We start from the raw sequence: 16,101 nt of genomic DNA, 5'->3' as shown, positions 1-16,101 counted from the left end.
AACAGGATCAAGAATCCGTGGAATTGGCGCTGGCTGGAATTAAAAGTCAGAAATTAATACCTTCATGAAAATATTTGAAAGATTAAAGAACCTGGGGAGGCATACTGTATCCTGTGTCATCAGGATGTAAAGTATGGATATGGAGGGAGAATGCGCTTGGTCGATCACGTCAACAGAAAGAAGCACGCACAGCTGATTAAAATGAAGCAGTCAAATGATAGATTACCAGGTATTTTGCTGTCACATTTCTATGAATTTGCTACGTACTTACTAGCTTAGTTAACGGTAATTGTTTAACTTGTTATATTTACATTTATGGTAATGCATTTATGGTAATGCAAATAAAAGAGGAACCCAATTTTATCCAACAGTGGTATCTCGGTTGGAACACTCGGGGCACTATGTAAAATATTAGGTCAAAAAGGGGAAAGAAAAGGACAAGAAGAAGAATGTAGTTTCATGTTGAATAGGTGCTAGCTGTGTGCTCATCGATCGGTAAATAAAGTGAATAAACCTGGGCATAAAGGCCGGAGCCCCCCCTTTGGAGCGGGCTCTCGCTCGCACGACCACCTTGCCGAAGACTGGCTCAACCAGGAAGCCCCACCTCTCACCACGAGGTGGCGAGGATACATCGGACCTTCCCCCACGGCAAAGCACTCTGCCAGCGCCCCGAGCTATCCTTTCGTGTGCCGGGGTAGCTTATGGACAAAGCTCCGTTGGAAGGGAAATGGGCGGCACACATCTGCTCCGAGCGTCTTGCGACCAGCGACACCCATGGGCTTCGGAAAGCATATGCAAACCCCACACAGGCGAGGCCGGATTTGAACCGTCCCGCCTCCTCTCATACTTCTAAGAAATAATTTACCAAATGAAAAAGAATGCAATAATGTTTATACAGTAACACACGTTAAAAAATTACATTTGATTTTGTCCAAACCATTATCCACCTTTTACAGCCATTCAGACTTTTGGCTTTCGAACTGTTATTGTGAGGGGATCTGAAATGATTTGATGATCTTCCACAGGTTAAAGGTCCCTTTCACATGAGGTCAAACACTCTAAAACCTTTTTCATCTTACAAATGTTCTTCTGCACTGACAACTCAAAACATTTCCACTTACACAGTCTAACAGAGATCCAATACAAGAACTGTATAAAATGTTGAGCTTGTACTTGGATCATTTTGTTCAGTTTTATTGACACTTTTGTGGTTATGTTTAGTAAAGTAGAACTGCACTGCGAGGTTTTGTTAATATATCATGATTTCCTCATTAATTGTTTTATCCGGCAGTATGCAGACTTACCAGTGACCCAGTATACGAGATTTGTGAGCTTTTATCATAATTTAATGTTTATATTGTACAATATACTGTCAAGTAGAACTGTAGAATAACTGGCCTTTTACTGCATATTGGAACAGTAATTTTAAGGAAGATTGCCTCACCTGTACCCAGGTCACCCTAATGCTGCTGGACCAGAACAACAGGGAGCACATCATCGATGCGTTCCGGCCCGACATCTCGTCCTCTTCCTTCCAGAGGCCCGTCAGCGATATGAACATTGCCAGTGGCTGCCCGCTCTTCTGTCCGCTCTCCAAGTTGGACTCTAAAAACTCTTACATTCGCGATGACACCATCTTCATCAAGGCCATTGTAGACCTCACTGGGCTCTAGGTTTTAATCAGGCATTCATTTATTTATTTATTTATTTGTCATTTGCAATATGCAAGAGTTGGAAACTAACTGTCACTGTTTCTCATAGTGTACCAATATAAGACACCATTTTCTAAACATGGACAAAAATATTTATTCATCACCAAAAGAAATTGCTGTGTAACGCTATGTAACTGGTGACAGGTGTTTTTTTTAATTGACCAACATAGATTAGCTAGTACGGATACAGTGAGATGACATTGCGCCTGCTTCTTGTAACAGAGTTGAAGCTCATAGTGTTAGTAAGATTCAGGAAATATGAGACCAAGATTCAGTGTAGCTCATTTTGACATCAATGGGACTTTTGACATCAATGGGAAGATAACACAGGTAGCAACAAATTTGTGCTGTTCATTTGTGCCCTAACGTTCTCAAAAGAACTGTATTATAGCTGCATTTACTTGCTTTAATTTGTATTTGAAAGCAGTATGACGATATCACTTAGCTTTTTGAACACTTGAGTGCAGTGATCAACAGTCTGTGGTCAATGAATTCCATGAATTCTTCGTGCAGTATTTTAGTCATGATTGTTGTGCAGTTGTGTATATCGGAATGTATGAGCGTGTCCTTTTTTATTCTTGGGTTTTGTAACAATAGTAGTCAAGATGAATTGCCAAATACCACCAGATTAAATCTTTTTGACAGTACCTATGGCCATATTTCACCATTTTAGTACTTCAGTTTAACAATGACCGTTTTACTAATATAGTTGTGTAACTAATGTACTAACTAACATTGTCATAGTCTGAGATTCTTGTGTATTCAAAATGTACATACTGTAGATATTAAGGTCAAATGGGACTTCCGGTTATGCCTATTATTGTCTTTTACATGCACTAAAATACTATTTCAGTGTTTCAATATGATAGACCCTTAATAAGGAGGAGGAACTCAATGATTGATTAACAGTACTTTATCTGTGCCATCATAAATCGTCGGTATGTACATATAAAAGGACATTATCCAAAAAGTTGGTGTACTTTTTCTTTACCATTTTTAATAACTAATTATTTTACATTAAACAAAAACTTATCAGCTAGGATAGGCTCACACGATCCTGAACGGGATCAGCGGTCAAAGATGAATGAATCATCACGGAAAGCCCATTACTGTCTGTGGTGATTGTATGAGCATTTTTGACTGCCATTAATAATCTTAAAAATATCTATGTGTTCACTTATTCAAATGTACACATATATCTGCAGTCATATGTATTCTGTGGCCAAAACACAATACATCCCCACCAAAAATCAATTTGGACCCAGTTCAATTTATCTTGTACCTTCCTGCGCATTATTTTGATCAGTGTGTACACTGCGGTATTATAAGGAGTTTTATGTTCTTGTCATTTTAAAGACTGCTTGCTGCATTATTGGTGTCTGAATAGCTATCAGGTATAAAGTTATTTTGCCATTAATTCAACATTGTTCTTCATCACTTCGTCATAGGGTGATCCTGTTTTAAATATTAGACATTCATGATCACTTTTTTTTTTTTAATTAGTAAAATACATACTGCGATTGGCTGGCAACCTGTACCCCCCACCGCTTGCCTTAACTCAGCTGGGGATAGATTCCAACTCAACCGTGACCCTGATGAGAATATGCAGTATAGAAAATGGACAGCTGGTTGGGTGGTTGAATGAATCTGACGTTTTACTGAGGAGCAATCACCTAAAAATTCAGAATTTGTGTGTCAAAAATAATCACAATTTACATTGTTACATGCACATATGTTTTACCCATTTGTTTTGTTTGTGGTTGTAGTTGTGATGTAACATGAACCAGACCTTTTTCAGTCTAACCCTAATTCTTGTCATAATTAACCATATGGGGTCTATATTTATATCTAACTAGTGAATCTGTAACATTGCTTTGCAAGTAAGAACATTTTCCGAAAACACTTTCTTGGTTACACTTCCAAATGTGTGTACTTTTGCTTCTGCTTCACACACAAATGTGGAGGCTGGCAACTGTAGAACTGATAGGCCTGAGGAAGGAGAGCAGTTCAAAGTGACAGAAAAAATATGTTATGGTAGTATTTCTGGCGGCTTTATGACTAATAATCTACTATTTGCATAAAAAGTGCCTGTATATTTTTTTATGTTCCATGAACTCACTGAATTCTGAATGTGTTTTTATAACAAACCACTTTTAAACTTGTTTTTGTGTATTTGTTTTTCAATTATTTGTCATTGTTTTACCCTTTGATTTGCTGAATTCTCACTGACAAACATTGTTTTATTAATTAGAAACTTGAAATGAATGTAAATAAATACAAAATTACATTTCTGACAGATACTGCGTGTATATATGGCCGGGGTCCACTGGGACTATTCGCTAGGGATAAGGACCGAGCCCAACCGCGAATATCTTAAGACAACCATAATAACAAAACAAGGAAAATAGAATATACAGTACACATGAGTGAGTTAGCTGAGTCGTGTGTCTTAATACAAAGCAACTCACCACATCTGTCATCAATGGGTGAGAAAAACTTTCGCCAATTTTTGTACTTTTAAAAGTGTTTTTGAGGTGCATGAAATAATAGTCAACACATCTTCTAATCTCAAATACTCCACTCTCCACATTCTCTTATGAATTCATCATTTGTTGTCAAAGTTATGCGCTTTCTTGTTTTCAGGTTTAATGGTAACTGTTGTACACAGGTATAACACACAGCAACATTAATAGTTTTTCGATACCTGTCCTCTTCTGGAATGGATTTCTTTTTCTATCAATTATAATGTGTCAACCAATGTTGCTGAACTGACTGATTTCCCAGGTTCAACGAAATGCTAAACTGGCCAGTTTAGACATATATTGAGTTTCAAATAATAGTGTGTCATGTCTGCTTTTTAGGGTTTGCATCTATGCTTCTAGATTTCTTCCAAGTATTTCATTGCCCTGCCATTTTTGTTTGTGACAAATTTCTGTACTAAAGAGTTCATTGTCGGAAAACATCCTTTAAAACAAAAGTTTTATTGTGATACAGTTTACAGAGAAACACCTGTTGTTCAACCAGGTATAAACAAATAAATCAGTAAGATCAAAATAAATTTACACAGGCATTCTTTTGATGGTCAGTGGTTTAGTATCCTGCAATGGGGTGGGAACGGGGGACTTGAAAACATTTAGTATCCTGCAATGGGGTGGGAACGGGGGACTTGAAAACATTTACTAGTTCTCTAGCTGGCTCATCCAAAAAATTTAAACAGCATACTTAATGAGCTTACTAGGTTTTTACGTTTCGAGCATCAATATCATTTGTGTCACAACACAACAAATCCTCTTTTTCAACATCCAGTATATTCTATTGTATTTGCATTTTTCCAACTATGAAAAAAACAACAACTCAATAATAGGTCCTGCCTTGGTTTCATCAATCACATAATATAAATGAGTGTTTCAATGTTTTAAAGGGGACATATTATGGAAAAACGTAATTGTTTTCATACAAAAAGTTGAGTCATAGAGTGCCTGCCCATCTATCAAGTGTGAAATTAAACAATCAAGTCAATCTTTTGAGCTGCCTGTTTCTGAAAATGTGTCTGAGCGAGCCGTTTTGAATTTGGTCTCACTTCGACCGAGCTGTGTGACTTAATAGGCTAAACCGCCACAAATTTCTCCGCCCTTAACTTGAAAGCTAGGCGGGGCAAAGAGCTGCAATTTCAAAGCAACACCATGTCGATAGATCTGCTGCAACCACCAAATACACAGATCCGCGGCAATAATTGAAAAGTGTAATTTTGTGGCTTGGTATTTAAGTGCTGTCTCGACTAGTGAAAATGTTTCTTTCTCTGCTATCGCTACTCTTTTTCTGCTCGCCTTTGTCTTCAGACTCCCAGCTGTTTGAGAACAAGTAGCTGCTTCTGTAAACACAACACTCGAGCTTTGCTCCAAGTTGTCATGGTAAAGACAGCCCATAGGCCCCATAGAACAGGTGGTTGATGGCAAATGGCTCATTTGCATTCGACCGAACCACCCGCCGTCTACTCTCCCCCTCCAAAAAATCCCAACTATTTGAAGTAGAGCATTCTAAGTGGATATTAAGTTGCTGGCTGTATTTATTGTATTTTGACCTAAGTACTGTAATTTCTCGTGTATAATGCACATTTCCCCCCCCCCCCCCCCCCCACAAAAAAAAAAATCAAAAATCAATAGTGCGCATTATACATCTAGAGGTTATGAAAAGGCGGTACACGTTCATTTCAATATGCCACCGCCACCTAGAGGTTATGAGAAAGGTGTAGCCTACACTTTCATTCCAATATGACAGGGCTACGTATGACTGCATAATATGTACAGTTGTGCTCGTAAGTTTACATACCCTGGCAGAATTTGTGAAATATTGTTTTTTAAAATACGACTGATGACTGAACAACAACCATCATTAATTTCTTTATGGTTATGTTTTGTTTGATGATAATGCTTTTCTGAAAAGCTTGACAGTTTAATTTGAATCCCATTAAAATAAGACAAAATGTGTTTCGCCTGGCCCTTCATATTTTATTTAAAGAATTGTACCCATCTTACAAATTCTGCCTGGGTCATCAAACATATGAGCACAACTGTGTGTTTTCGCATTCACTAAATAAAAGTAGGGCTGTGAATTTCAAAACAAGAGCAAGTAAATAAAAAGAAAGTATTATGTGTTCAAATAAAGTGCTTAATTTCAGAATAATTATTTGGAAAAATGAACAAAATACAGATACCTCATGTTTTGCTCATATGGGTAGAAGCAAAAACATGCATTGTAAAAATGCATTATACATGGGTAGAAGTGTTTTCCAGAATTTTGAGGTCAATTTTAGGGGTGCGTATTATACACAAGAAATTACGGTAATATCGGGGACCTTTTTTCAAGGCACCTGGGAGTGGTTTAAAATTCTGAAAAATCCACAATATGTCTCCTTTAAAGCACAATACATTGGCTGTTGAATTGGGGGTTCCCAAAATGAGTGGAAAGCATTACACCCTTTTTGTTTTTCCCTTTTCATATTGATATCCAGCCCTCCTTAATTAGCTCATGTAGAGGGGTGTGAGGAAACCAGGGGAGGATAAAGTGGCACAGAGATGACGTTTAGTCACACAAAGACCAACAAATGGAAATGTATGATGGTTTGGGGTGGTGCTGGAGGTGTGGGGGAGGGTAACTTAGGGGTGTGTCTTTAATTTGACTTGTGCTATCTCTTTTCCAAATTTTAATCATTGTTGTGCTTTGCTCGCCATATACGTCCGTTATTAACAACTGTGAAATCCACCAACTTAACATGGCTTAGCTTGTGAGATGGGTCAATTAATTACTGTACATAATAAGATGCCCAAGCTGCACACATGCCTTGTGAAAAATGCTGCAAACACAAGAGATTTAGATAATCAGGTCTGGTATAATTCTATAGTATAGTATAGTTCTGTTCTCTTTGGTGTGTGACTCAGAATTGGTTCAGGTTTCACTTAAGTCCAGTTTGCATCATGCATATAAATTTTGGCACAGGCAGCAGGGGGTATAGGGAGCCCGTAAGAGAACAGTAGGGTGTGTTGATCTACATGGAAGCAGCAAGGGCCTTGGCAGTGGCTTTGGTTGTTGCAGGGCGGGTAGAGGTTTCGGTCTGGGTTGAGATGTTTTGTGGGGAGTCCAAAAAGAATAGTAGCAATGTTGCTGTTGTTGTTGTCGTAGGCGATGCGTTTATGAGCGTTTCCTCCGTCCCTCCAGGTTTCTGAAGTTAGATGGCCTAACTTTCATCTCTGCGAACTCAATGGAGTGCTCGTGGCCCTTCCAGTGGAACCAGTTGACGCCCTGAAGATAAACAAGTGCAATCCATTTAGAAATAGATATGTATCTCACCACATTTTAGTGGAACACATTAGATAAAGTGAACCAGATGATAGCAATATAATATTTTGCTGAGAATACTGAGCCCAAACCCTGCTTCATGAATTTGTCGATTAAGCGGTGTCTTGGAATACTTTTGTAGTTCATGTTTTAAATGTATGTTTTATTTGTATTTAATTCAGGGGTTCTTTCATGTACCCTAGCCCACGTACCACCAGTGGTATTTGTACCACAATTTGAGAATCACTAATATATATAATTTCACTTGAAGACTGGGGAAAGAAAGTAAACACACACAGTACACACCCTGCTCTTACTTCATGTACCACACACAGTGGGCAAATTTGCCCGTTTTCCATAGCGATCGCTGTGGAATTTTGTGGTGTAGGTCTACCAACTACGTTGGAGAAGATCAACCATCTAGTGGAGTGGTTCTCAAAACCTCTCTTTATACCAAGTACCACCTCGAAAAATACTCCAAGTGCCACCATCATAACCCACATTAAAATACAGTAGCATACTAGGCTTAAGGCAGCGGTATATGTAATATTATTGTAAGTCACTGTAACATTATCCACATTAACACAGTTAACATAAACACTGTGTTTAAATAGGAAATTAAAAAACTGTAATTAAAATTGTATCTAAATAAATGCTTGAAAACAAAGTTCTAAATGATTAATTGAAACTGTATTTTACTTAAAAATTAAACCCAACTGAGAGGGAATTGACAATTGAATTATTAAATTAAACTTAATTAAACAAATGTTGAAGTCACTGTGACATGCACAGATTGAACATGTCATTCAGTGATTCCTTTGCATACCACTAGAGGGCACCCACATACCACAAGTGGTACTTGTCCCACGCTTAGAGAATCCCTGTTGTAGCTGGGAAAAGAAGCTGCTGATGAAAGTGTTTAATGTTGTGAGTGTGCCCCTTTCCCCCTGTAAAGAAGTTAGTAAATCAAGTGTACCTTGCTGTGACTGTTATCGCCATATCTTCCCATGAGGTTGACACGGTGGCAGTTTTTATACCAGAAAGCGCCCTTGTATGACAGAGCACAGTTGGTAACGGCAATGTCGTTGTCATGGTCAAACGTGGAGAATGGACGACCATGGTGGTAGGTCATTGAATCACCTTCAAAGACAGATAACAGGGTCAACTGTGGTTGTTTTACATTTTTGTGTACATTACACAAGAGATGTTAAGAAAGTACAAAAAATTAAAGTACTTTGATTGGCTTTATTAATATTGAGGACCATGGTGAATTTGGCGAGCGAGCCTTATCCTTTTATACATCTTTACCTGCTGTTCCACTGTATCCCCCAACATGGACTTTGTAGCGGGTCCTTGGTTCGGAGACAGAGAACTTGTCGTAATGAGCGTAAGCTGTTTCTCCTTTGTCCCTGAGGTCCACTCGCAGCTCATACTGACCTCCTGCTGTGATCTTATGCAGGTTGGACAGCCCTGAGGAGCAAATCAAATTATTTTAATTGGGCATTGAAGGACAGTGAAACACACATTTTAAAAGTTTGACATCCACTCTGTAGTGTATTTTTATCCACCGTAGGTCTATGCTTGAGACCAAAACAAAGCTAGTTGGTTGGCTAATTTGATGGAAATCTCTGACTTCATTAAATGTCATCAAACATAATTTTAACCTAGTGCTTTTTTATTCAATATTAAACATGAACATGAATGAAATACACTATATTTTTTACTTCAGTAGACTTGGTGGTAGTAAAGGGAAAGAAGTATGAAAACAGTCTTTGTGTATTGTTGACTAGAAATTACCCAGCCAGAATTCATCATTCATGTCACCGAAGCCAGCTGTGTAATTCTTCCAGTTACGGAAAAACTCCAGTCTACCACTTTGGCGTTTAAGGAAAATCTGGAATGGAAAAAAAGATAGACAAAGTTTTGATTTTGCAGGATTTCTGTGGTATGATAGCTCACCAACACTGTCATAGGGTTGTACTGCAGTATATCCAGAGGTTTCATTAAATAAAACATGATTATGTATAAATAAAGAATAGAAATATGTATAAAAACTTAAATGTGACGATATCAGTCTAAATGGATGTCACAAGCCTCGCTATAAGGCAGTAGAAAACTATGATGTGGAATGGTAATGATAAAGTTAATTTCAATTTTAAGAAGAAAAGTATATGACACTGTTATATAGTTATTATTAAAAAGTGATAGACAATTTTGAGAAAGTCACGGAAGTAAAATAAAAGCCACACTACTAATGCCGTCTTTTTTTAAAAGGATTGAACATTTTGAATTTCCAAATATTTAATTGAGTGACCTCTAAAGGATTTTAAAATGACTACATTTACATAGAGTCTCTGTCCAACATATGTCAAATATATCAGGGACTCACAATCCAGCCACCTCCATCAGTGGTCATGTCGCAGGAGACTTGAAGGGGCTGGCTCTCATCTCCACCCAGATAGATAGTGTACAGGCCAGATGTAGTGTCACCATTTAGAAGGGCTTGGGAACAGTCCTTGGGGTATTTGTAGAGCACACCAGCTAGACATGGATACACACACACACACACTAATGAAGTTCTGGCCCCCGAATGATGTCAGTTAAGTTAACAACCAATCAAGTCATTGTAAGAATAATGATAAAAGTAATAATATGTGTCATAATACCATGCTATTAAGGGATTTTAAACAGCTTTAGCATTATATGAGATCATTATTGAAATAGCCAAGTAAAACAAGAGTGCTGTAGAGCATCAGTGCTAGCCAAATTGAAGAACCACCAAATACCAAGGTCAGGAGGTCTCAATGCAAGAATGTACTGTATAAATATAGGCAGGCACATGCACAGATAGACTCCAAGTGGTGCTCAAGCATCAGCCCTTTGCTGCAGCACCTACCCTTTTGGCCAGACAGAAAAAAAAAGTGCCCTATTTTGCTCATTCCCTGAGCTGACAGCAAAGTCTGCCCACCCACTTGTATCTAATAATTATTCTTTTTTTAATACAGTGGGCATTGGGTGATCTACTTACTGGTCGTAAAGACAGTGCTGATGACTCTGCTTCTCTTGGGACCAGCGATGGCTTGCAGCCTAACAGAATATTCTGTTGAGGCGCTGAGCTGAACCATGTTGTAGGAAACTGCAGTGGGACTGAGAACCACCTCCTGAGATGAAGTGAAAATATGTTGTGTTACTGAGTACATTTCCCATAATTAAAGTGAGACATTACACAACAAATGTGATCTTATTGGCAGTGTTTATCTTTTAAAGGTCAGATTGTGTGAAGTGAAGTGCAGTGTCTACTTACCCGGATGATGCCATCAGCAGACTCAAAACTGAGGATGTAGCCAGTAATGTCAGCACGTGGCGGCCTCCAGGTCAGCATGCCTGACTCTGTCTGGATGTTGCTGGCTGCCAGGTCCTGAGGGGCGTCCACATCTGAACAAAGAAGATGTTGTTAGCTGCTAGGAATTTAAAAGTTCTCGTCTAATGCATCCCAATTTGTCATTGTAGCAACATTTTAGTTAATTCAATCTGCAATGCAATATCTTTTTTTAATTGGTATATATATATAAAGAAATAAAAGCCCACCAGTGATAAATTCTGTTGTAGTGACTGCACTCTTGGCCAGATCCCGAATGGCATAGACCTTTACGGTATATCGTGTTGCTGGCACCAGGGTGGTCATCGCAAACTCCACCACATTTCCAGACACGCGTTCCATCACTGGAGCCACTGGGGGGACACAAAATGTCACGAATTAAAATCACGCAGACTGAGAGTAGTACTGTCTTGATTTTTTTTTTTTTTTTAAAGGTGCCTGAGACATCTAAAAGCAGTACAGGCAAAAAAAACCAAAAACAACAACAGACAATAAAGCTCAAACTAATGTACCGCTATCAGTGTCTCTGCAAATAGAGCAAATAGGCAATGGGGATGTCCATTGTTGGTACTAGGAAGTTGTTCTAGCTTTCAAACAACACATGTAAATTCTTACCTGAGTCTGCACTGTAGGTAATAACGTAACCATCGACTGTAGCAATGGCAGGCTGCCAGAGAAGTAGCACTTCAGTGTCTGTGATATTGACTGCAGTCAGACCACGGGGTTTATCTAAAGCTGTAACACAAACAAACATCAGTAGTTGGTGGGAAAGTCTGAGGGACGTCGAATCAAGTCTCACCAGTCACTATTAGGAATGCCTGCAAAGTGTAATGGCATCCGATTGCGCAATATTGGATGATCAAAATTTGATCTTGCATCTCATTTGATTGCGCAGGTGTACCAATTGAAGTTTGTTGCAACCGTGTAGCAAAAACAGCATGTGTGTGTATTTGCTCAAGCCGCACAAATCTTACCAGTAGTGACACTGTCTGACACAGGCTCACTCTCTCGTTGAGCCTTGAGTGCAATGACAGTAACCTCGTAGGTGACACCAGGTATCAGGTTGGGTAGCACAGTCTGCGAGTTTGATCCATCCACTGTCAGAGTCTTAGCATTTCCTGAGTGTCCAAACAATTCATTCCGAACAAGTCATTCGAGGAATATTACCAATACTGTATATGAAGTGTCGCCATACAAAAATGTCCATCACACCATAACGTTAATCCAAATAATGAGCACACGCGCGCACACACACACACACACACACACACACACACAAAAAATATATTGGCCTCAACACTTTAAAGGAGACATAATATGGATTTCCCCCTCACGATTTAAAACATTACATTACATTGTCTGTAGGATGCTTTCATCAAAATACCCATAGGGTCAAGAATATGAAATGTTTTTACAGGATATTCTTGCCATGGTGAAATTGTCTCATTTTAGGGGCAAATCTGTCAGCCCTCATCCCGCTAGATAGCGAGTCCGACAACCATTGAGCTGCCTACATTTTCTCCTCTACATTACTGTATTATCAGAAGCTGATGCTGGTAACACTGTTAGTAAAGGGCGTGTTCTAATGCCGCAGCTATTTATCTTTTGGATTTGACATGATAGTGCTTCTCCCGCCGCATCAAAGGGGTTCTTTTGAGAAACTCGGTGCAGGGGTAGTTACTATGTGGACGTGCGGAACGGCTCGCTCACAGACGAAATAGGCGGCTAACTAAAGCTTTTACTTGGTACCCAATACCCAACTGTCAGTGTACTGACAACAAGTCAAGTTAGCATAATATGTCCTATTGTCCCCTTTGAATCATATTTTAATATTTCGCAGTTCAAGTGCCAGAGGTCAAAATGATTCAGATTTACTCTTTGGCTTGGTTTTCTTGACAGACATCATCAAGTTGTCTTCCTGTTGTTCAAATATGAGACTGACCTCCATGAGCTGGCACATATGTGACCTTGTAGCTGTCCACCCGGGTTCTTGGAACTGCCCAGTGGACAGTAGCAGATGAGTCAGTGACATCAGAGAAGCGTATGCCTTTGGGTGGCCCCAGATCTGGTGGAAATGATACATGGGACACAAAACGAACAAAACAGAAGGTCGTGAGTCAATATGGTCTCTGCGTGCTCAGATTGGTGACTACTAGGAAAGGGGAACACAGAGTAAGAGGGTCAATGGGCATCTAATTATGCATGAAATCGAGCATTTTAGCATTAGAACACATTTGTTAAAGCAGAATAGAAGACTGTAGCTTGGTCACAGCCCTTTACTGAAAGACATAGAGACATAAAGACAAGAAGGGGAAATGTGATTGTGAAGTGATGTAGACAGACAAAAGAGACCAGCGGAAAGCCATCGCTGACAGAGAGCACTTCCCAGTAACAACCAGTAGTAACAGTATCTTGCGTGACAGACCTGAGGAGATTAACTTGCCCCCATTTCATCAAGAGACAAAACATCCGCCACGCAACCCAAGAGTAAAGCCTTACCCCCGGGGAAGAAAAGGGACACACCAGTTCTATATGACAGCGATAGTCGCCCCACCTCCTTCCCATTAAAACAAGAATCAAAGACATCACTGGTAGGACAATCAGACACAGATGGTATCACAGTAGGATTGCAGGAAAGCTTAGTAAATGTCCTGAGTGGTATCCAACTGACATGTCTGATAGTTTTAGGATGAAACTTTGGACCCAGTTTGCAATCTCTCATTTTTTAATAACTGCTGCAGTTCGCTTCAACCACTCAGGATTACTGGTAGACATCAAGCCACTGACACAAGGCCACGCGAACACAACTATGTCATAAAAATGTTTGTTCCAAATCTGTTTCTTAAAGGAAACTTATTCAGATCTTTTAGTTTATATTGCTGCATCAAGTGGCTTGGACACATACTGTTCATTGTCTGGTTAGTAAACAAATAAATAAAACATAGGTATTAACCTGCACCTTTCCATGCTTGTGAGAACATACAGTACATACTGTAATTGGACAAAAACACTGACCACGTCGACAAGACAAAGATAAAAAAATCCCTTCCCGAGGTTTCATTTCTTATTACCATCCTTTTAAGCTGTACCTGTTCTCACCCCCTGGATTACAGACTTGGAGCGTCTTCCCATAATTAGTCCAAAGATTTCAATTTTGTACTCTGTGTCCTCGCTGAGGTCTGTCACTTCTGTGCTTCTTTCCTCGCCGCCCAGCACCAGCTCTTGTGGTGGGTCTGCGTTCTCAGCCTGGCTCACCATTATGACAAAGGTGTCGAAGGCATCATCTTCTGCCATCCAGACCAATCTAAAGCTCTCAGGAGTGATGTCAGACAGTCGGAGAGCCTGCACCTGTGGTTCAATCTCTGAGTGACAAGGGAAAGTCAGTTTTGCCATTCTGTGGAACTCAAGAATGCTTTCACATTAGAGCAACATGGTGATAAAAATAATGGACCAAGTATTGATGATACAGAAGATCAGCATCATGAAGCCTGAATTTTGTTGGTGGAAATATTCTCTCTGCAAAGTCCAGCAGCACACAGATGAAACAAATTACTTTCAGATAAAAGGCCTTCATTCTATTGCATTAAGTCAGATCATCCATCCATCCATCCATCCATCCATAGATCCATCCATTTCCAATGCCACTTATCCTGTTCAGGGTCACGGGGGGTGGAGCCTTTCCCAGCTGACTTCGGGCGAAAGGCAGACTACACCCTGAACCGGTCGCCGGTCAGTCGCAGGGCACATGGAGACACGGACAACCATTCGCACTCACATTCACACCATCACTGATTGGGAACTGAACCCACTCAGTGATGGCTGACGGCACCAAAGTCAGGTGAGTGTACCACTACACCATCAGTGACTAAGTCAGATCACACAACAAAAATATTATTGCTACGCAAATTCATTATATGACACCTGCCAGGCTAATATTTAATAAGCACGAACTGTGTAGTGAAAACCTTTGTCCAAGGACCAAATGGTCATCAGCGAAACTTTTTTTATTTATTCATTCATTCATCTTCCGTACCGCTTATCCTCACTAGGGTCACGGGCGGGATGGAGCCTATCCCAGCGATCTTTGGCCGTTTTTTATTTATGTATGTTATATTTAGAATTTTTTGCAGTTGTTTTCCCCAAATTTATATTTAATTGGTTTATCTGACAGTTTGAAAGCAAAATGAAGGTTGAAGTGAAGGAATTGGAAGTGTTAGTGGAAGACAAACCAAGAGAAAAGAAAACTATCATGCCCGTAGGTTTGGAGAAGCCAGCAATTGAATTAAAAAACATGTTTTGTTTGATTTTATTCTTTTTTATATTGTGAGTTGGATCTATCTGTCCATCCTGCGTAACATTGACTTTAAAACTTGGGACAGCACACCTGCTGTAGGAGAGGCCAGCACCAATTGTCACAGGGCACTGAAAGCAAATGACCCAGATGCAAGGAAATGCAGAGTTCAAAGGAGTTTTGTGAAGTGATATGGCATTACTCATTCTTGTGACTGGCTTCAAAACAGCCCTTAGATGATTTAAAAGCTCCACAATTGCATTACTCAGAGTTGTGGTACAGATCGTATTTATTTTGTTACGGAAATCACTGAATGCTATCTCCTTACACCTGTAACACTGATTGTTTCGGATATATGAGGCCAGTATGTCGGTGTGTTGGGCCACCAAGGTGCCTCAGATGCTGGGCAGTACACATTTCCTCAATGAATTAGATGAAATAAACCACACCAAAAAAAAAAACCCTAGTGCGTCCACATTGAACAGTCACCCAAACGTCCTGCTTCCGCTGTTTGTACCGGGGAATGTTGTTACACGCTATTTTGTACCACCCTAGCTACCCGTAAGCTACGGCTGGCTAGCTAACATGGCTATATACGGAGGCAACAGTTCGCTTTGTGTCCAATGCCAAGGCATTTTAAGCCACTAATCATCCCCACCGTGGCAGCAAATAAGGTACACAGCTACACATCTGACAAGAATTACTATCATGAAGGGAGGACGAGTAGTAATTAACAGGAGAAAGACGAAGAAGCCATGCTAATTGCAAAGCTGTCGTGATGTGTCGTCGCAAAATACTAAAATAGGTGATTGGGTGATACATTACACTTGTCACATAGGTCTGGCTGGACCGCGTTATAGTGGAGAATAACCAACTTTGAACGA

At 39.8% G+C, this 16,101-nt stretch overlaps 2 protein-coding genes across 9 annotated transcripts in view; one reads left to right on the top strand and one right to left on the bottom strand.

Moving 5' to 3' along the window:
• LOC133400426 (TNF receptor-associated factor 2-like) overlaps positions 1 to 4,008 on the top strand; it is a 34,878-nt gene extending 30,870 nt beyond the window's left edge. For all 6 annotated transcript variants that reach the window (XM_061673088.1, XM_061673087.1, XM_061673091.1 and 3 more), the window contains one exon: positions 1,455 to 4,008. In XM_061673088.1, the coding sequence (XP_061529072.1) occupies positions 1,455 to 1,673 (219 nt within the window). In that variant the 3' untranslated portion in view covers positions 1,674 to 4,008. The remainder of the gene's footprint in view (positions 1 to 1,454) is intronic.
• Positions 4,009 to 5,880: 1,872 nt separating this feature from the next.
• The window catches only part of LOC133400424 (tenascin-like), a 133,004-nt gene continuing 122,783 nt past the window's right edge, over positions 5,881 to 16,101 (bottom strand). For 2 of the 3 annotated variants that reach the window (XM_061673078.1, XM_061673077.1), the window contains exons 11-21: positions 12,869 to 12,991; positions 11,901 to 12,044; positions 11,542 to 11,661; positions 11,136 to 11,279; positions 10,852 to 10,982; positions 10,576 to 10,708; positions 9,937 to 10,088; positions 9,345 to 9,441; positions 8,856 to 9,017; positions 8,524 to 8,687; positions 5,881 to 7,511 (exon numbers count right to left, since the gene is read on the bottom strand). In XM_061673078.1, the coding sequence (XP_061529062.1) occupies positions 7,401 to 7,511; positions 8,524 to 8,687; positions 8,856 to 9,017; positions 9,345 to 9,441; positions 9,937 to 10,088; positions 10,576 to 10,708; positions 10,852 to 10,982; positions 11,136 to 11,279; positions 11,542 to 11,661; positions 11,901 to 12,044; positions 12,869 to 12,991 (1,481 nt within the window). In that variant the 3' untranslated portion in view covers positions 5,881 to 7,400. Of the gene's footprint in view, positions 7,512 to 8,523; positions 8,688 to 8,855; positions 9,018 to 9,344; positions 9,442 to 9,936; positions 10,089 to 10,575; positions 10,709 to 10,851; positions 10,983 to 11,135; positions 11,280 to 11,541; positions 11,662 to 11,900; positions 12,045 to 12,868; positions 12,992 to 14,015; positions 14,289 to 16,101 lie in introns of all 3 variants that reach the window. The other variant, XM_061673079.1, reaches the window with a different exon arrangement.

The sequence above is a fragment of the Phycodurus eques genome, chromosome 3 (genome assembly GCF_024500275.1).
Source record: "Phycodurus eques isolate BA_2022a chromosome 3, UOR_Pequ_1.1, whole genome shotgun sequence".
Lineage (NCBI taxonomy): Eukaryota > Metazoa > Chordata > Actinopteri > Syngnathiformes > Syngnathidae > Phycodurus > Phycodurus eques.
Note: the sequence above shows the minus strand (reverse complement) of the source record. Positions and strands in the feature narration are given on the sequence as shown.